Source organism: Lycium barbarum, chromosome 5 (genome assembly GCF_019175385.1).
Source record: "Lycium barbarum isolate Lr01 chromosome 5, ASM1917538v2, whole genome shotgun sequence".
In the NCBI taxonomy this organism is placed as follows: domain Eukaryota; kingdom Viridiplantae; phylum Streptophyta; class Magnoliopsida; order Solanales; family Solanaceae; genus Lycium; species Lycium barbarum.
The window spans coordinates 14,867,259-14,882,822 of NC_083341.1; the positions used below are offsets into that span (position 1 = coordinate 14,867,259).

Genomic DNA, 15,564 nt, shown 5'->3' on the forward strand with positions numbered 1-15,564 from the left:
TTATATGAGAACCTGCATACGTTTTATCCAAAATGTATATGTATCCAGGTAACTTCTTGTAAGAATCTGCTGCCTCTCCCCTCAACTCCGTCATAGCCTTTTCTTTAGCACGATAAGCCTTCATGTAATTCACATCCACACCAATTTCATTTTTCACATCATCTACTACATCCTTTGGCGTATACTTCCTCTTATGATTTGTTAATTTTGGTTTAATAATGCCTGCTATAAAAACACTATTTGCTTGAGTACAAGAATACACCTTATCCTTCAATGGACATGTATGTTAGTCCACAAACTCTCTAACTTTGAACATTGCGGATTTGTTAATGCTCGAAGCTTTCATTTTCCACTCACATTGTTCTGATAGACACACAATGGTGTAGCTGCAAATCCGCAATTTTATACTTATACATTCAGTTGCCAACACATATCAAATCATTATGCAAAAAATTGAATACAATTCATATACCAAATTAAACTAGATAGTCAGATATATGTAAGAAATATCAACTAGTTAAATACACATCACTTAATGAAAAAATATACAGTTTTATTGTTATATTCAAATAAATCATAAAAATTATTAACAAGCATACCTTATAGAAATTGATCTCTCTGTACGGAACTGAAACCTATTGTCAATTGCATATTTCTTCATCATAGCCTTCAAAGTATCCTTGTCATTGTATACCTGATTTACCATGATCTCTTTGTGATTATGATTTGAAATGATCAAAATCATTATACACAACTATTTGCTGACCAGAAGTTGATGCTGCCAGTTCTGTCGAATCATATGTATTCATAACTTGTAATTGACGATTGTATTCTAATTGCGGTAGACCACCTTCAATTACACTTTCACTAGACACACTGTATTCACTCACCTTATCAGTTGTGGTGATACACAAAGGATACATCCCAAACTGCCTACTATCTTTGTTCAATTCAACATACACCCTGACACTCATGTCATTGTGTATTTCAAGAGGCATAGAATCACCTTCGACCATGTATTTGATATTAATTGTTTTGTTACTTGTATCTATTCGCACCTGTTTCGCTATTACATCAACCACCTCCTCATACGAGGCATAATATTTGAAAACTATTACATCAATTGTGTAATTCACAAAACGATTCTCATCGTTCCAGATCCCAGAATGTCGAATTACTACCGGTATGCTAGACATTTTTTGTGAATTCAGTACTGTTAATGATTAGCAACAAATTCAATATAAAACTACTTGATGTATCATGAACATCAACTGAACTATTCTTTACCTTCAAAATGCTGAATCAATCTAGCAATTTGTGTATACAACAACTCTAACAAATCCTGTAGAAACTCATACGAACAACAGCAAATTCGATTGCGACAATCGAAATTAAAATCGCAATTGATTTTTGAGATTGTATTTTGAACGTATTCTATATACTTGAATTGAATTTACTATTAAGAGGCTAAGCTCTATTTTTTCCGTTTTTGTATATTATTTTTTGAATTTGAATTTGAGACAATTGGAATAGAAAAGAATCGTGTGAAATTTGGAAGCTAGGTCATTAAGAGTGATTCTTGGAAGATTTTACTTAGTTTGCCTTGTTTAGGAGATTTCATCCCACGATTTTAGCAAAATTTAATGACTGTATTCATGAATACAGCGACGCGCAATAATGAATATAACATGAAACAAGCGCTTAGTTTAGCTATATGTTTTCCGCGCGAAGTAAATAGCTAAACTGTAGCTATGCGGAAAAAATAACCCCCAAATAGTAGTCATTTATGAAATTTTCCCTTGTTTTATCTCCAAGAAGTGATACAACTGTTAGAGTCTATTTTGTAAATATTAAATATATAAGAAATAAATACTATTACTTATTTTAGTTATATGAATTCGAATTGATCCAAATGGGTGACCCGATCCAATTTCCTTAGGAGCCCCCTTTTTAAATTGTAAATATTAAATATATACTATTACTTATTTTCGTTATATGACTTCGAATTGATCCACGTGGGTCACCCGATCGAGTTTCCTTGGGGACCCAAAAGACATTGATATGGCACATCATGTTTTGTCTAAACATGTACACTTTTGCAAAGATGATTCACATTTCATTCCGACATGAACATCGAAGATGAAAGCACATAAATCTGGACCACATTGGAAATGTCTTTTATTGTCTCCTTTTATACATCTAATAGCAGAATCCTTTTGTCCAATTCCCATTACAATTCTCCCTGAATTTTGCCAATATATATGGGAGTTTTTTTTTTCTATCCTGGCCTCGTTTCAACTTTTATTCTTTTTTTCTGACATTATAGTACAAATTTTTGAAGCTAAGTTAATATTCCCTAGTATATAGCAGCCCTACTGGTTCTTTTGCGAGTCCGGAACCAGAATAACCTAAAAAAAAAAGTATGAACCAAAATACCCCAAGAAAAAAAAAGGTACAAAAGTACCTTTACCGCATGATTTTCATGCGTTATTGGATGCTCTTTTTTTTTTTTTTTTTTTTTTTTTTTCTTTCTTTCTTCCTTTCTTTCACACTTTTTACATACTTTGGCCATAGATTAATCATGCTTCGAAACTCCAAAACTTGAATATTTTATATAGAACCCTATTTATTTTTGTGTGATTAATAAGGTAGGCTCAACACATCAAGGATACACAAAACTTCGGATTGTCGCTTTAGTGGTTGAAAAGTGTTCGAAGTCCATTTTTGTTTGAAGACTTGTTGTCATTAGCTTTAAGTTATTTATGCTTTAGGGTTTCGCGTTATTTTTATATTAATGCATAACTTTTATTTTAGTGGTTATCACTTTATTTTTATAATCAATTAACAAAATATCAATTCATGATCAATTATTTATGTTTATTTTTTTCGTTATACCCTTCAACCCCCAACTAATTGGAGTCCGCAACTTAAATAACCCAAAAGTGGATTTGAGTACCAAAATAACCCATTAAAAAACCTTTTGCGCACTAATTTATTTGTAAGTTGGTGAAATTTTAAATGGTCATAACTTTGCGCTCGGATGTCCATTTAATGCGATTTTTTTATTTTTATTTTGGGTATTTTTTCGAGATCTATGCGTCTGAACCGCCGCAAGGCTGTTCGCCCGCCCCTAATTTTCCAAAAACGTCCGTTATCCCATTCAATTTCAATTTTCCCCCAAATTTGTGTGCAATTTTCATTTATTTCTTTTTTAAATCTAATGGCGAAAAATATATTTCGATTCCATAATCCTGTAATAATGATGTTTTCAATGTCAATTTCAAGGTTCCAAATTCAATTTAAGAAAACAAGTTAGATAGCATTAGTAAACATACAAAATAATAAAAAGTGTCTACATTGTTACTTTAACCATCTTGGCTTGGTGGTAAAGCCTTTGGCTTTTGACCTTTTTTTATCTCATCCACCAGGGATCAAACCTCGGCTGGAGAGTTGAGAAGATATTATTAATAAAAAAACGAACTAATGTATTTAACGATTAACATGGGATAAACAAGTAATTAACATGGGACAAACAATTTCAGAAATAAATATATTAACAATGACATAATTAACAAATATTAACAATGCCATAATTAACAAATAATTAGCGGAGATCCATGGAGGTGTCGTATTAGTAAATACTAAATTATTCATTATTCTTGAAATTAACTAAAATTTTATATCTAATTAGAACTTACTTAACTAGGATAAGTTATGGAGGATTTAGTTAGTTATTTTGAATAATCCATGATATTGTATTGTTGATTATAATTTACTTAACTCATATAGTTAAAGTAATAACGAATAAAATTTTATATTAACCAACTAATCCTTCGTCAAAAAATTATGTTAACTAACTAATCCTTTTCGGAAATTATGTTAATGATGTTCAATCCAAAACTAAGGATTTAGCTTATCGTTTGTTATTCAGGATTTAGTTTATCGTTCGTTATTTGGGATTTAGTTTATTATTCGTTATTCGGGATTTAGCTTATTGTTATTTATTCGTTAATGGATTATTTTGGTACCCAAACCCACTTTTGGAGTTATTTAAGTTGTGGACTCCAATTAGTTGGGTGTAGAAGGGTATAACGCAAAAAAAAAAAAAAAAAAAAAAAAAAAAAGTTACACAGAAATAATTGATTATGAATTAATATTTTGTTAATTGATTATGGATTATTAATTTGTTAATTTTTTATTTATTTTTAATTTATTTATTTGTGAAATTGTCAAAATAAAGCTACACATTAATATAAAAATAACACGAAACCCTAAAACATAAATAACTTAAAGCTAATGACAACAAGTCTTCAAACAAAAATGGACTTTGAGCACTTTTCAACCACTAAAACGACAATCCGAAGTTTTGTGTATCCTTGATGTGTTGAGCCTACCTTATTAATGGCACAAAAATAAATAGGGTTCTATATAAAATATTTAAGTTTTGGAGTCTTGAAGCATGATTAATCTATGGCTAAAGTATGTAAAAAAGTGTGAAAGAAAGAAAGAAAGAAAAAAAGAGCATCCAATAACGCATGAAAATCATGTGTTAAAGGACTTAACGGGTCTGTCTCCGTTAAGTCCTTTAACGCATGATTTTCATGCGTTAAAGGTACTTTTGTACCTCTTTTTTTTCCTGGGATATTTTGGTTCATACCCTTTTTTTTGGGGTTATTTTGGTTCCGGACTCGTTCTTTTGCTTTGTTGTCGTGGCAATACAAAGAATAATCCATCTATATGTATTTCATGCACTGATGAGGGCGGATTAAACAGAAGGACTGATAGGCTTCTGAAGGAGGCTTTGGGTACATGACACACTAAGTGAATCGCACGACCCACACAGTAATGGTAGAGAAAAGTGAAGAGTTTAATAAGGCATAACATAAGTTCATATGTTATGGGCGCTTTTGAGCTCAATGATGGTGTAGCCTGATGGGGCACTTTTGAGCTCAATGATGGTGTAGCCTGAGGGACAAATCCTGAGTACTATTGGGCCAAAGCGGACAATACGTGCAGTGTACTTGAGACGTTACGTACAATGTATCCCAACTCCTTGCTTTTTTAGTAAGAAGAACTTTATTACGAGAATTCATCGTGAATTGACAAGTTTTACATTGACTGCCAGTTATCGTAATCGTCCTCATTTATCTGAGCTCATGACCGGCAATGTGAGCAAGCTCACACAGGGGAGAAGCATGATGAATGAGGACTCATATAAGCTATTCCAACTTAATTATTTGGATTGAAATATGATTGTTGTACTGTGGTTTTGTAGAAGAGCTTTATGCAAGATTGCAAGTTACTATATATCTATATTCTATTCATCTAGGTTTATTTTCTCCATCAATGAGCAATTCATCTTCTGGAATTCGATGGCTCTCATATGCCTACAACGTAAGGCAACTGTACTAGAAAAGATCCTTTTGTCTTGAAGTGTAAAAAGGACTTGCCATTGCAAAAAAAGGGAAAACAACTATTTTAGTCCTTGTATTATTACATTATACTTATTTTAATCGTTGTGTTATTAAATTAAACACATTTAACCTTCAATTAAATGAAGTGTGCTACTTTTGTCTCTTAAGCTAGCAGACGTTAACTTTTTGTTTACCTTTCATATTTTATTTCCTTTCACCCCATCTTCTCTGACATATATTGCCGTATACATTTCAATTTAAGCATACTGAATTCAAAACAATTAGATCATCAGTTCCACATGACAGTTACAGTGATTGATACCAAAACTAAAAAATATTTAATCCCAAATTAAGCTTCATTCTAACGAATTTGCCTATCAATAATATATCAAATTGAAATGGCATGCCTGCAAAGCCTCAACGTAGCACAAATCTGGCGCGCGCAACAATGATCAGAACATCACAAATCAAATACTTTTATCTACTGCTCAAAATTTTAATGCAAGCTAATACAGAAAATAAAAAGGTTAACTATCTTTCATCTTTTTGGAATATTTTAACTGTGTATCGGACTTTTCCTAATTCAGATCAATAAGCCGCTGTTGTCATTTTTCTGTACATGACAAATTCATAACATTATTATAATCTTTTCCAGTAGAGAAAGTAAGTTATCTCTTTGCAATATAAGAATCGATAGTGTCTAAACATATATTTACATCACATTATACTAACTTATCTCAGAAGTTAAAACTTGATGTATATACCACTTAATTAAAATTCATATTATTTAACCATATTTAGGTGATAAATATGACGGTAAAAGGTCAAAATGTTTTTCTTCCACATATTGAATCAAATTTTCCTATAACATTATTTTTAGACTTAAAAATTGTCCCTCCTTTAGCGACACAAATATATGACATTTGATTAAATTTTACTTAAACACGTAACCTTTCTTTATTGGCCCACACTAATTCAATCAAAAGGACCCGACCCATCTATGACCCAACACAACTTAACGTAGCTAACCAATAAATCAATTTTTTACCTCCCATTTTCAACCAGTCCTGTACCAACAACTTTTAAAACCTATCTTAATCTTTGTCATGTTCATGGTGTCGCTAGCTGCTAAAGATCAATTGAACTTGTAAATATATACAACGTTATTAAAAAGTCATGTAGATGATTAAATTCAATTCATGTGATCACTTGCTAGCATTCTGGGGAGCAGTCTGTCTTCATCCCAATTTATTTGCTTCTTTAGCTGTTGGTACAGAAAATAATTGAAAATGGGAGGTGACAAAAATGATTTTTTTTCCACTTAAATGCTTTATAATTTAAAACAGATTGTGTTAGGTTGTTTCAGAATTTTATGTCTATAATTGTGATTTATCCGCATTGGAGCCCCACTGTATCCCGATTTGCGCTGTGTAGGGCCCCATTTGGGGGGAAGCGCTCCCTACCAAGGATTTTTTCATACCAAGGGCTCGAGCCCGAGACCTCTGGTTAAGGGAGGAGCAGCCCCATCTGCTGCACCACATCCTTTGGTGGTGGACAAATTTAATTCAATAGATAGAATAAAAGCATTTTTGGACTATTTCTGATACAGTTAAAAATAATTTCGACCCTTTTCCATAAATATAAATATCGCTAAACATTCAAAATAAGGCCAAAGAAACATTCAAGCAGGCTAAACCCCCATAGCAACCTAGCAGAAGAGCTACTGCCGCATTTCATTGTGTCATCCTTATTAGAAGCTCTTCAATGATTTGAATGAGCATGCACATTGCATCTCTTAGGCATAGGCCAATAACCAGTAGTACTTTTGGCATGGTATCTTTATAGGAGGTTTTTGTTTTATGTCCCCTCCTTTTTAAATTGTTGAATTTTATGTACAAGGTAGGGTCAAACCAAACACCCGTGTTATATATAGGAGGTGAAAGCTTGACTAGATGGACTGATATAAAAAAAGGTGATAATAGCAAATATAAAAAGACACATATCTTACATCAAAACGACAAAAATATCAGGTATGGATAAATTTTTACCTAACGGATATCAAAAAATTCAAGAAATTATTGAGGGCTAGCTCCGGGAAGAATTTTAAGCTCAATATTAAAATGAGCACCAAATAGAAATCTATGTAAAAGTGTTTCAAAATCAAAACTCAACAAATTGTCAAGGAATTCTTTGCAACATTAGGATGCAGGAGGACTTCGGATACTCAGATGGAGCCTATATGGTAGATGTTCAATGTGGACTCAATCGAACCGAATATTTATGACATTCAGATAAAAATTTAACAAAAAATAATTTCTTAACCCATAATCTATACTATATTAAAAGCACGACGGACCTTAAAAATGTTGTTTGAACTTTTTCCGTTCATTAAAAGTCGCTACAGTAGACAAAATTGTCATTTACTATTTTTCTAACATTTAAAAATATTTTCAATTATAATTTTGATTATTAATTTTTTCCTGTTGGACTGGGTAAGGATTCCTAAAATATAGGACTTCAAATCAATTACTATATTTTATTACCTATCCCAGTATGCATAAAATATTGGCAGCTAATAAATGCAAATTTGTCCAGATTGTGTCCTATGCTGTAATGCACCAGAAACTAGACAACACCTCTTCTTTGAATGTGCATTCACTAGGGACTTATGGCAGAATATGTTTATGGCAGAATATGTTGAAGTGGCAAAACTGGGACAGGGACATTCAGGACTGAGAATAGGAGTGGAAGCGGGTGCAACAACAGACTAGAGGAAAGAACCCACGGAAGATACTATTGAAGGCTAGCTTGGCTACTGTGGTCTATTGCATTTGGATTGAAAGGAACTTCAAAATTTCCAACAAAATAGGAATACTAGGGAGCATATGCTACACCAGATGAAGCTGTATCTGTGCATCGGAGTCAGGCAGAATTGGAAGCTATATCAGTACATTAGCCATTTAGGGCCCTAGAGTTTTATTTCTATTGTTGTTTGGTTATTTTTGACTGAACTGTACCTAGAGTATACGTAGAAGGATAGAGGATGAAGACAGAGGGGCTGAGACTGGATGTACCTCCCCTGGTTATGTAATTGTTCACTTGGTGGTTAAATAAAATTTCTTTAATTGCCAACAAAAAAAAAAAAAAAAAAATTGTGATGGATTCTAATTTCAAAATCCTTAAAAAATCCTATTCAAGTAAGAGAATGCGTTTGAAGCTTTTACCTTCAATTAATTTGTATAAATTATCTCATGAGTCATCTCCTATATTACTTCTTCAATCTTGATTGACTACAAGGCCGAAGGGTACTAAAACATGTACAATATTTAGAGAAAAAAACTGTTGGAATTAGTTGTGCAAGAGGCGGAAGAGAACAAGTATCTTGCAAAAGTAGTTCACGCCTTTCAAAAGCTTGATTTGGCGGAAGCATTTTTTTATGATGCCGTGGTAAATTATTGTTTAATGTTATTTAAATTTTTGTGATTAAATAATGAAAGTGTTATGTCAAATTTGTGAGCAGTTTTTTTAGTATATTATGCATTAAGTGGAAGAGGAAGATTCTCGCTGGTTATTACTAAATAATAGAGTGATCACAATATATATCCTAATGCTCATAATAATAATAATAATAATCTTTCATGTTGTTCTTTTTTTTTTCCTCTTTGCTTTGTTTAGGATGGGAGTGTGTGCAGGTATTAATTAACAAGAAAAACCTCACTTTCGATTTCAAAGGTAGAATTCTAATTTATATTTTAATTTTGTTTTTAATTTATCAGTGTAAATTGAATTGTTGGTGTTGCTTTGTACACAACTGATCCATTGATTTTTTTTTAAAACTTTTCGCTTCATCTTTCCTTGCTTACGATATACTGAGTGATTTTATTGTGTTTTAGGGATTTGATCTTGCACTTTCTTTCCACAAGTCTTTAAGGTATAACTTTTCCATCTTATCAATTTTAGCATGTTGAATATCAAATTTGTTATAATTTAATTATTTTTATTTAAAAAAAAAAGAAAATAAAGTAAAAGAGAATACATAGAAAACTATTTTAAAAAAATCGGCATTTCTTTACTTTTCTGTTTGAACTGTACCCAATTTTACCTTATATGAATCCGTTTGAATTTTCGAATCATATTGCTAAACTCTTCTATAGGATTTCGTTAAGCAAATAATTCTCACCATTATTAGTAGAACAGATATCGAAAAATTTGCTATTTTTTAGAGGTAGTTCATCTTTAGTTTTGAGTTGTAATAATTAAGTAGGTTGAACTAAGGCTGTCAACTGAGCAGGGACGGCCCGGGACCGCCCCACCTAACCCGGCCCATAACCGGCCCGACCCCCCAACCCGGTAAGAGGGTGGTGGGCTGGACTAATGGAAAAAATTAGGGAGCTGGGCCGGACATGCCATTTAGCCAGGAAGCCCGGCCCACCAATAGCCCGAGTTCTGGCCCACCAGGGGCTCAGCCCGGCCCGAACCACTTCTAATTAATTTTTTTTAAAAAAAATATTTAAGTGGTATATTTGTGTATATCTTGTACATGTTAATGGTATATTTGTGTATATCTTGAATATGTTGTTGGAATGAAGACTCCCAACGGCTATTTAAGTGTTAAAAATTATAAAAAGTTGAGAATGTAATACAAGACTACATAAGTAATTTAAAATAAAACTTCAAACTTAAATTGATAACATTGCAAATTCAAAACGTACAAACTTGAGCGGTTAACTTATTACAAATGAAAAGTTCAAAACGCTAGCATCGATGGAGAAATTTAAAGAAGAGATAAACTTCAAAGTTCAATTTTGTGTCTTTTGTCCAAGTGCCTACGTAACGGACCGGTACCCCCAAAAATCGGTTCGGATTTATGGAGATATTTTGACCACAATGTTGACATTTAACATGTTCCTCGTCTATTCACTCAAAATGCAACCACGCTGGACTTGAAATTGATCTTCGGACTGGAGGAGAAGGTGGAGGATTATCATTATCCATTAAATTTAAATTTTGAAATTTGAACTTGAAAGTTGGAAGAGAGAGAGAGAGAGAGAGAGAGAGAGAGAGAGAGAGAGAGAGAGAGAGAGAGAGAGAGAGAGATTTAGATGAGTAGGAAATTTAGGGAAAGAGGAGAGTAGGGAATTGTGAGATAATATGAAGAAGAATGAATGGTATTTATAGATTGAAAATAGGGCCAAAGTATAATTTAAGAAACTTGATGGTTAAAATAAAGTTGACAACAACTAGATTTTAAAGTATCAAATTTAATAAATTTTAGTATTAAATTTTAAAAAAATAATAATTAAAGGGATAACTACATGACATAACAAACATATAGTGGGTATTGACATTTAGTAGCTATAGTTTAACTTAATTACTTCTCATAGCAAACATTTGTATATTAATGACATTTAGTAACTATATATATATACACACAAAATAGAATACCCATCACACTATTCACTTCCAACCCAACCCTCCCATCTCTCTCTCCCCTCTCCCCCACTGTTCCACCGCCATAGCTGCAGCCATCGCCGGAGAAGTTGCCGGAGCTTACTTCTCCGGCGAACCACAGCTACTAAACCACAACCATTCTTCTCACCACAGCAACAACACCAACCACAACCATTCTTCTCCTCTTCACTGCCAACAGCAACAACAACAGCCATCGCCGGAGAAGTTGCCGGAGTTTCTTCTCCGGCGAACCACAGCAACAACACTAACCACAGCCAATCGGAGCTTACTTTCCTTTCGATGAAGACTTTTTCAGATCTGAAGGTGACGGTGATGATGACGGAGAAAAGAAGGTGAACGATAAGAAGGTGTACATAGATCTGATCGGAATTTTTGACCGGAATTTTTTTTCCAGATCTGTGTATAAGTACATGGTATATAATATTTTTCGCATTTTTCGAAAATGATCTTTTTGTATACAAATTAATAGAGTGAATTAACGCCCGTATACAAATGAATACAATCAATTTTATTTTTTGTATTCAATATTTTGAGTGTCTTAGTTTTTTTTTTTTTGGGTGTACATATGTTGTATACAGTGTTTTTCACCTGTTTTTATTAATATTTTTGGTGTATCTGTGTTGTATACGCCTGTATTTGTTGTATACATACCAAAAAATATAGTGTTTGTTAATTTTTGGAAAATTTTAACTCGCTGTATACATGAATACAGCGTTGTATTCATGTATACAACGAAAAAATAAAATTTGTATACACGCGCTTTATTGCTGATTGTTGCTACCAAATGTAATTGGTGAAACATATGCTATGTGGCTTGAATTAAGCTCAAAACTTTGTCATTTATGTAGTTTTTACATAATTAAAATCTAGCCTGACCCACTAACTAAAATCCGGCCCGGCCCACTTAGCTCACTATGTACCCCTACCGGGGTAGGGGGCCTGGGCCGGACACCCCTTTCCCTCTTCCAACCCGGCCCACTAACTATGGCCCTGCCCGGCCCAACCCCATGTGACACCCATTTATATGGCCCGGCCCACTTGACAAGCTTAGATTGAACTTTATATTTTCATTGAGCATGACATTTTCAATTTCAATCAATCGGAGTACACAGACAAAATAAAGTAATTTTATTGTGTCTCTCAGCTTATGACTTTTTGATGCAAAAACAGGTCATGCTATTTGTTGCACGAGCAAATCAATAATAGGTCATGCTCGTTGTTTCCCCTCTCTCTCTATATATATATATTTATATATATATTTTTTTTGCAAGTCATATTATAAATTTGAGTGTGAAAATCTTCACAATTGTCGATACTTTTAATCTTGATGCTCAATACTAAAATAATCAGATCTTCAATCTCTATTACAAGTACTCATTTAACATGATTTCTAAGTTTATCCGTCTTTTCCTAATCCACTTTGCATTTGAATGAACAATAATGATTGATATATATGACTGGTATGCGATCATATTTTATTTTATTGTATTTGATGTTATTTTAGTTTATTTATCTTTGGTTATCGATGCGTAATTAGCTTTGTTTACACAAAAATTAAGAATCCTAAACGTAAAGCATGCAAAGTGGAAACTGACAATTTTTTATTTTTTCCACAGAAAAGATACTTCTTTTGATGTGAATTTCCTTTGTCAGTACTTCTTTTTTACAAACATATTATATTGAATAAATCAAATAAGGAAAGATATAATAATCTAAAATTTAGTTGATTTTAAAGTCATAAATATTAGGAGAATTATTGAATGACTATTAAAATATTTAGCAAAGTAAAAAAAAAAAAGGACTCTAAAAATAACAGTGAGTTATTTGTCCAAAAAATAAAAATGTGAAATATTATAAAGATAATTAATAATAATTTGAGTAAAAATAGTAAATGACAATTTTGTCTATTGTAGAGTCTTTTTAAAGGAAAAGTTCAATCAACATTTTCAAGATCTTTCGTGCTTTTAAAAGACTCTACAGTAGACAAATTGTCATTTATTATTTTTACTCAAATTATTATTAATTATCTTTATAATATTTCACTTATTTTTTTCTTGAAAAAGTAAAAAACCCACGTTGTTTTTGGAATCCTTTTTGACTTTGGCGAATATTTTAATAGTCAATCAAAAATTCTCTTAATATTTAGGACTTTAAAATATAATATATTTGTAAACAAGAAATAATTACAAAGGAAAATTACATTAAAAGAAGTATCTTTTGGGTGGAAAAAATAAGAAAACTCCCGGGTGCATGGTTTAGGTTCAGGATTCTTTCAATTTTTCTTTGTTCCGGATTCTTGCTGCCAATTAGGAAACATTATAGGTTTAGAGTTCTATCAACAATTAGATTTTATCAATGTGTCGGTGTCTGTTCTTTATATATATATATATATATAGGTTGAGGATTCTTTTTTTTTTTTTTTTTTTGTGAGAATGGAGTGATAACGAACAACAACATACCAAGTGAAATCTCACAACGTGAAGTCTGAGGAGGGTAGAGTGTACGCAGGCCTTATTCCTACCTTGGGAGGTAGAAAGGTTGTTTCTGAAAGACCATCGGCTCAAGAGAAAGCATGATAGAAAAGATCAGATAAGAACAAACAATTCAAAACAGTATGAAAATAAAAATTTCGCAGACCATTCAAGGTGATTACAAAAAGTTCTCCAACAAGAAAAAGAAATGAATGGCATGTACACGACGTCTAGGTTATAAGATTAGATTAGCTTATAGGAGTATATAACATGTGAATCCAAAAACTATAGTAAAAAGGGAAAAAATTAGAAATTAACGACTGACAAATTATGTAGCAAAATAATAAAATCCGTCGTTAAATTCAATTTTATTCTCTTTCAAATTCCTTACATTAGTAAATTTATTTTTCAAATTGACAGAACTCTTTAAGTATATAGATTTGATAAATAAGAAAATATTAGTGGTGAACGATATTAGAAATAAAGCAAACTCAATTATAATATAATGTTAAAGGTTGAATTGGTAAAATGCAAATTTAAAGTAACAATGATGAAATAGTATAACATAAAATATATTCTAAGTGAATTGTCATTATTTTGTTTGTTACACTTATTCTAATAGATGAAAACTCTCAATATTCTTTTATATATTAAGTAATTTCACTACTAAATAAACATGAATTATTGACAAAAAATTAAATAATAAAATTGGTCGCTAATTCTCTATTTCTATTAATGATAAATTAGTAACGAATTATAAAAAAAAAAAAAAAAAGACCTACGAGGAATTTAGCAACTGATTACTGACGAAGTTTGTAGCTAAGTCCATATTTTTTCTGTAATGTTTGTTGTCAAATGAGGTACGCGTTTTGTCATGCACAAAGCGCGTACACTAAACTAGTATAATTTAAAAGTACAAAAAAGTTAATAATTAAGAATCTTAAAGATGAAGCATAAATCAGCCTCTATTACGAGAAGTAGAAAGGATAAAATGCAATATAGATGAGAAGCATACTTAGCTTGAACTGTAGATGAACATGAGAAGCATAATTTTGTTAAGATTATCGTATTGTTTTCCATTCTATATATAAAAACAAAGGAGGAAATTTTGAAGGTCTACTTGCCCTCCAACACGTTGTCACATTTTCGATATTACAATATAGTTAAGGGTCCTGAAAAGCTACTAGAACTAAAGTGATCGTTCCCAAAGGAAAAAAAAAAAAGATTAAAAAGAAGAATACTACTACTATTAGATGCTAATTAACTAAGAGAGCGTAGAAAGAAAATGCTTAGCTCTTGCCCCATATTTTCTTCAGGATCAACCAAATGGAAGGACTCTGAATCATTAGATCCATGAACCCTTTCAAATTTTCCTCTTAGATACATAATAGCATCATCATCATCATCATCTCTTTTTATAACTCCTTTTTTCCCATAAGTGATTCCAGCTCCAACAACTATTGACTCCATTTGTCTCAAAACTCCCAAATCAACTTTTGTAGGTTTTCTTTTAGCTGCAAACCCTACTTTCTTTCCATTACAATACATACTCCAAATTGGCATAGACAAAAGAGACGACGACAAAGAAGAAGAGTAATCATTTATAGTACTCTCCAGCGCGATTCTCACTATCCCGTTTTGCATTTCGCGAGCAAGTGAAGTGGTTGAAACAGCGAATTCAAGAAGAAGAATAGGGTTTGTGGATTTAGGGTTTGTCTGGATGCAAAAGTTGACTTTTCCTTTTCGTGAGCCAAAGATTGTGCCAGTAATGGTTGTGGCTGAGGATAATGGTGACAAGTTGTGTTGTTTGGAGTAGGGTATGTGTTTTTTAACGTCATTTTCTTCTTCAACGAAGATGCAGTTGCATCGGGGAATCAGAAGTTCCATGAGCGAACGAAAATACCTCCATGAACGCACTTGTTTTTGGCAGTCCACGGAGGTTATGGGACTAGTGGCTGTAGGATATGAAGTTATCATGTTGATGAATGATAAATAATGAGAGGCTTATGGATTTGGTTTGGGAGATTGTTGTAGCTTTATATAAAGAAAATTCTAAGACAAATGATTTGGTTTCCAACTATAGTCAATGAAGTCGGATAAAACTTCAGAAAGTAGAGTTTAAATTTTCGTGTAAAGACAAACAAAAAGTTTATGTAATTTTTCTCATTTGGTGGACAAGTTTGATACCTTTGAGGACAGCGGTGGTG

At 32.3% G+C, this 15,564-nt stretch overlaps 1 protein-coding gene across 1 annotated transcript; it reads right to left on the reverse strand.

Annotated features, from left to right (window-relative positions):
• Positions 1-13,996: 13,996 nt before the first annotated feature.
• LOC132642321 (protein MIZU-KUSSEI 1-like) lies at positions 13,997-15,334 on the reverse strand. Its single transcript, XM_060359555.1, has one exon. The coding sequence runs from the start codon at positions 15,332-15,334 to the stop codon at positions 14,618-14,620; it is 717 nt and encodes a 238-aa protein (XP_060215538.1). The 3' UTR covers positions 13,997-14,617.
• Positions 15,335-15,564: the final 230 nt, after the last annotated feature.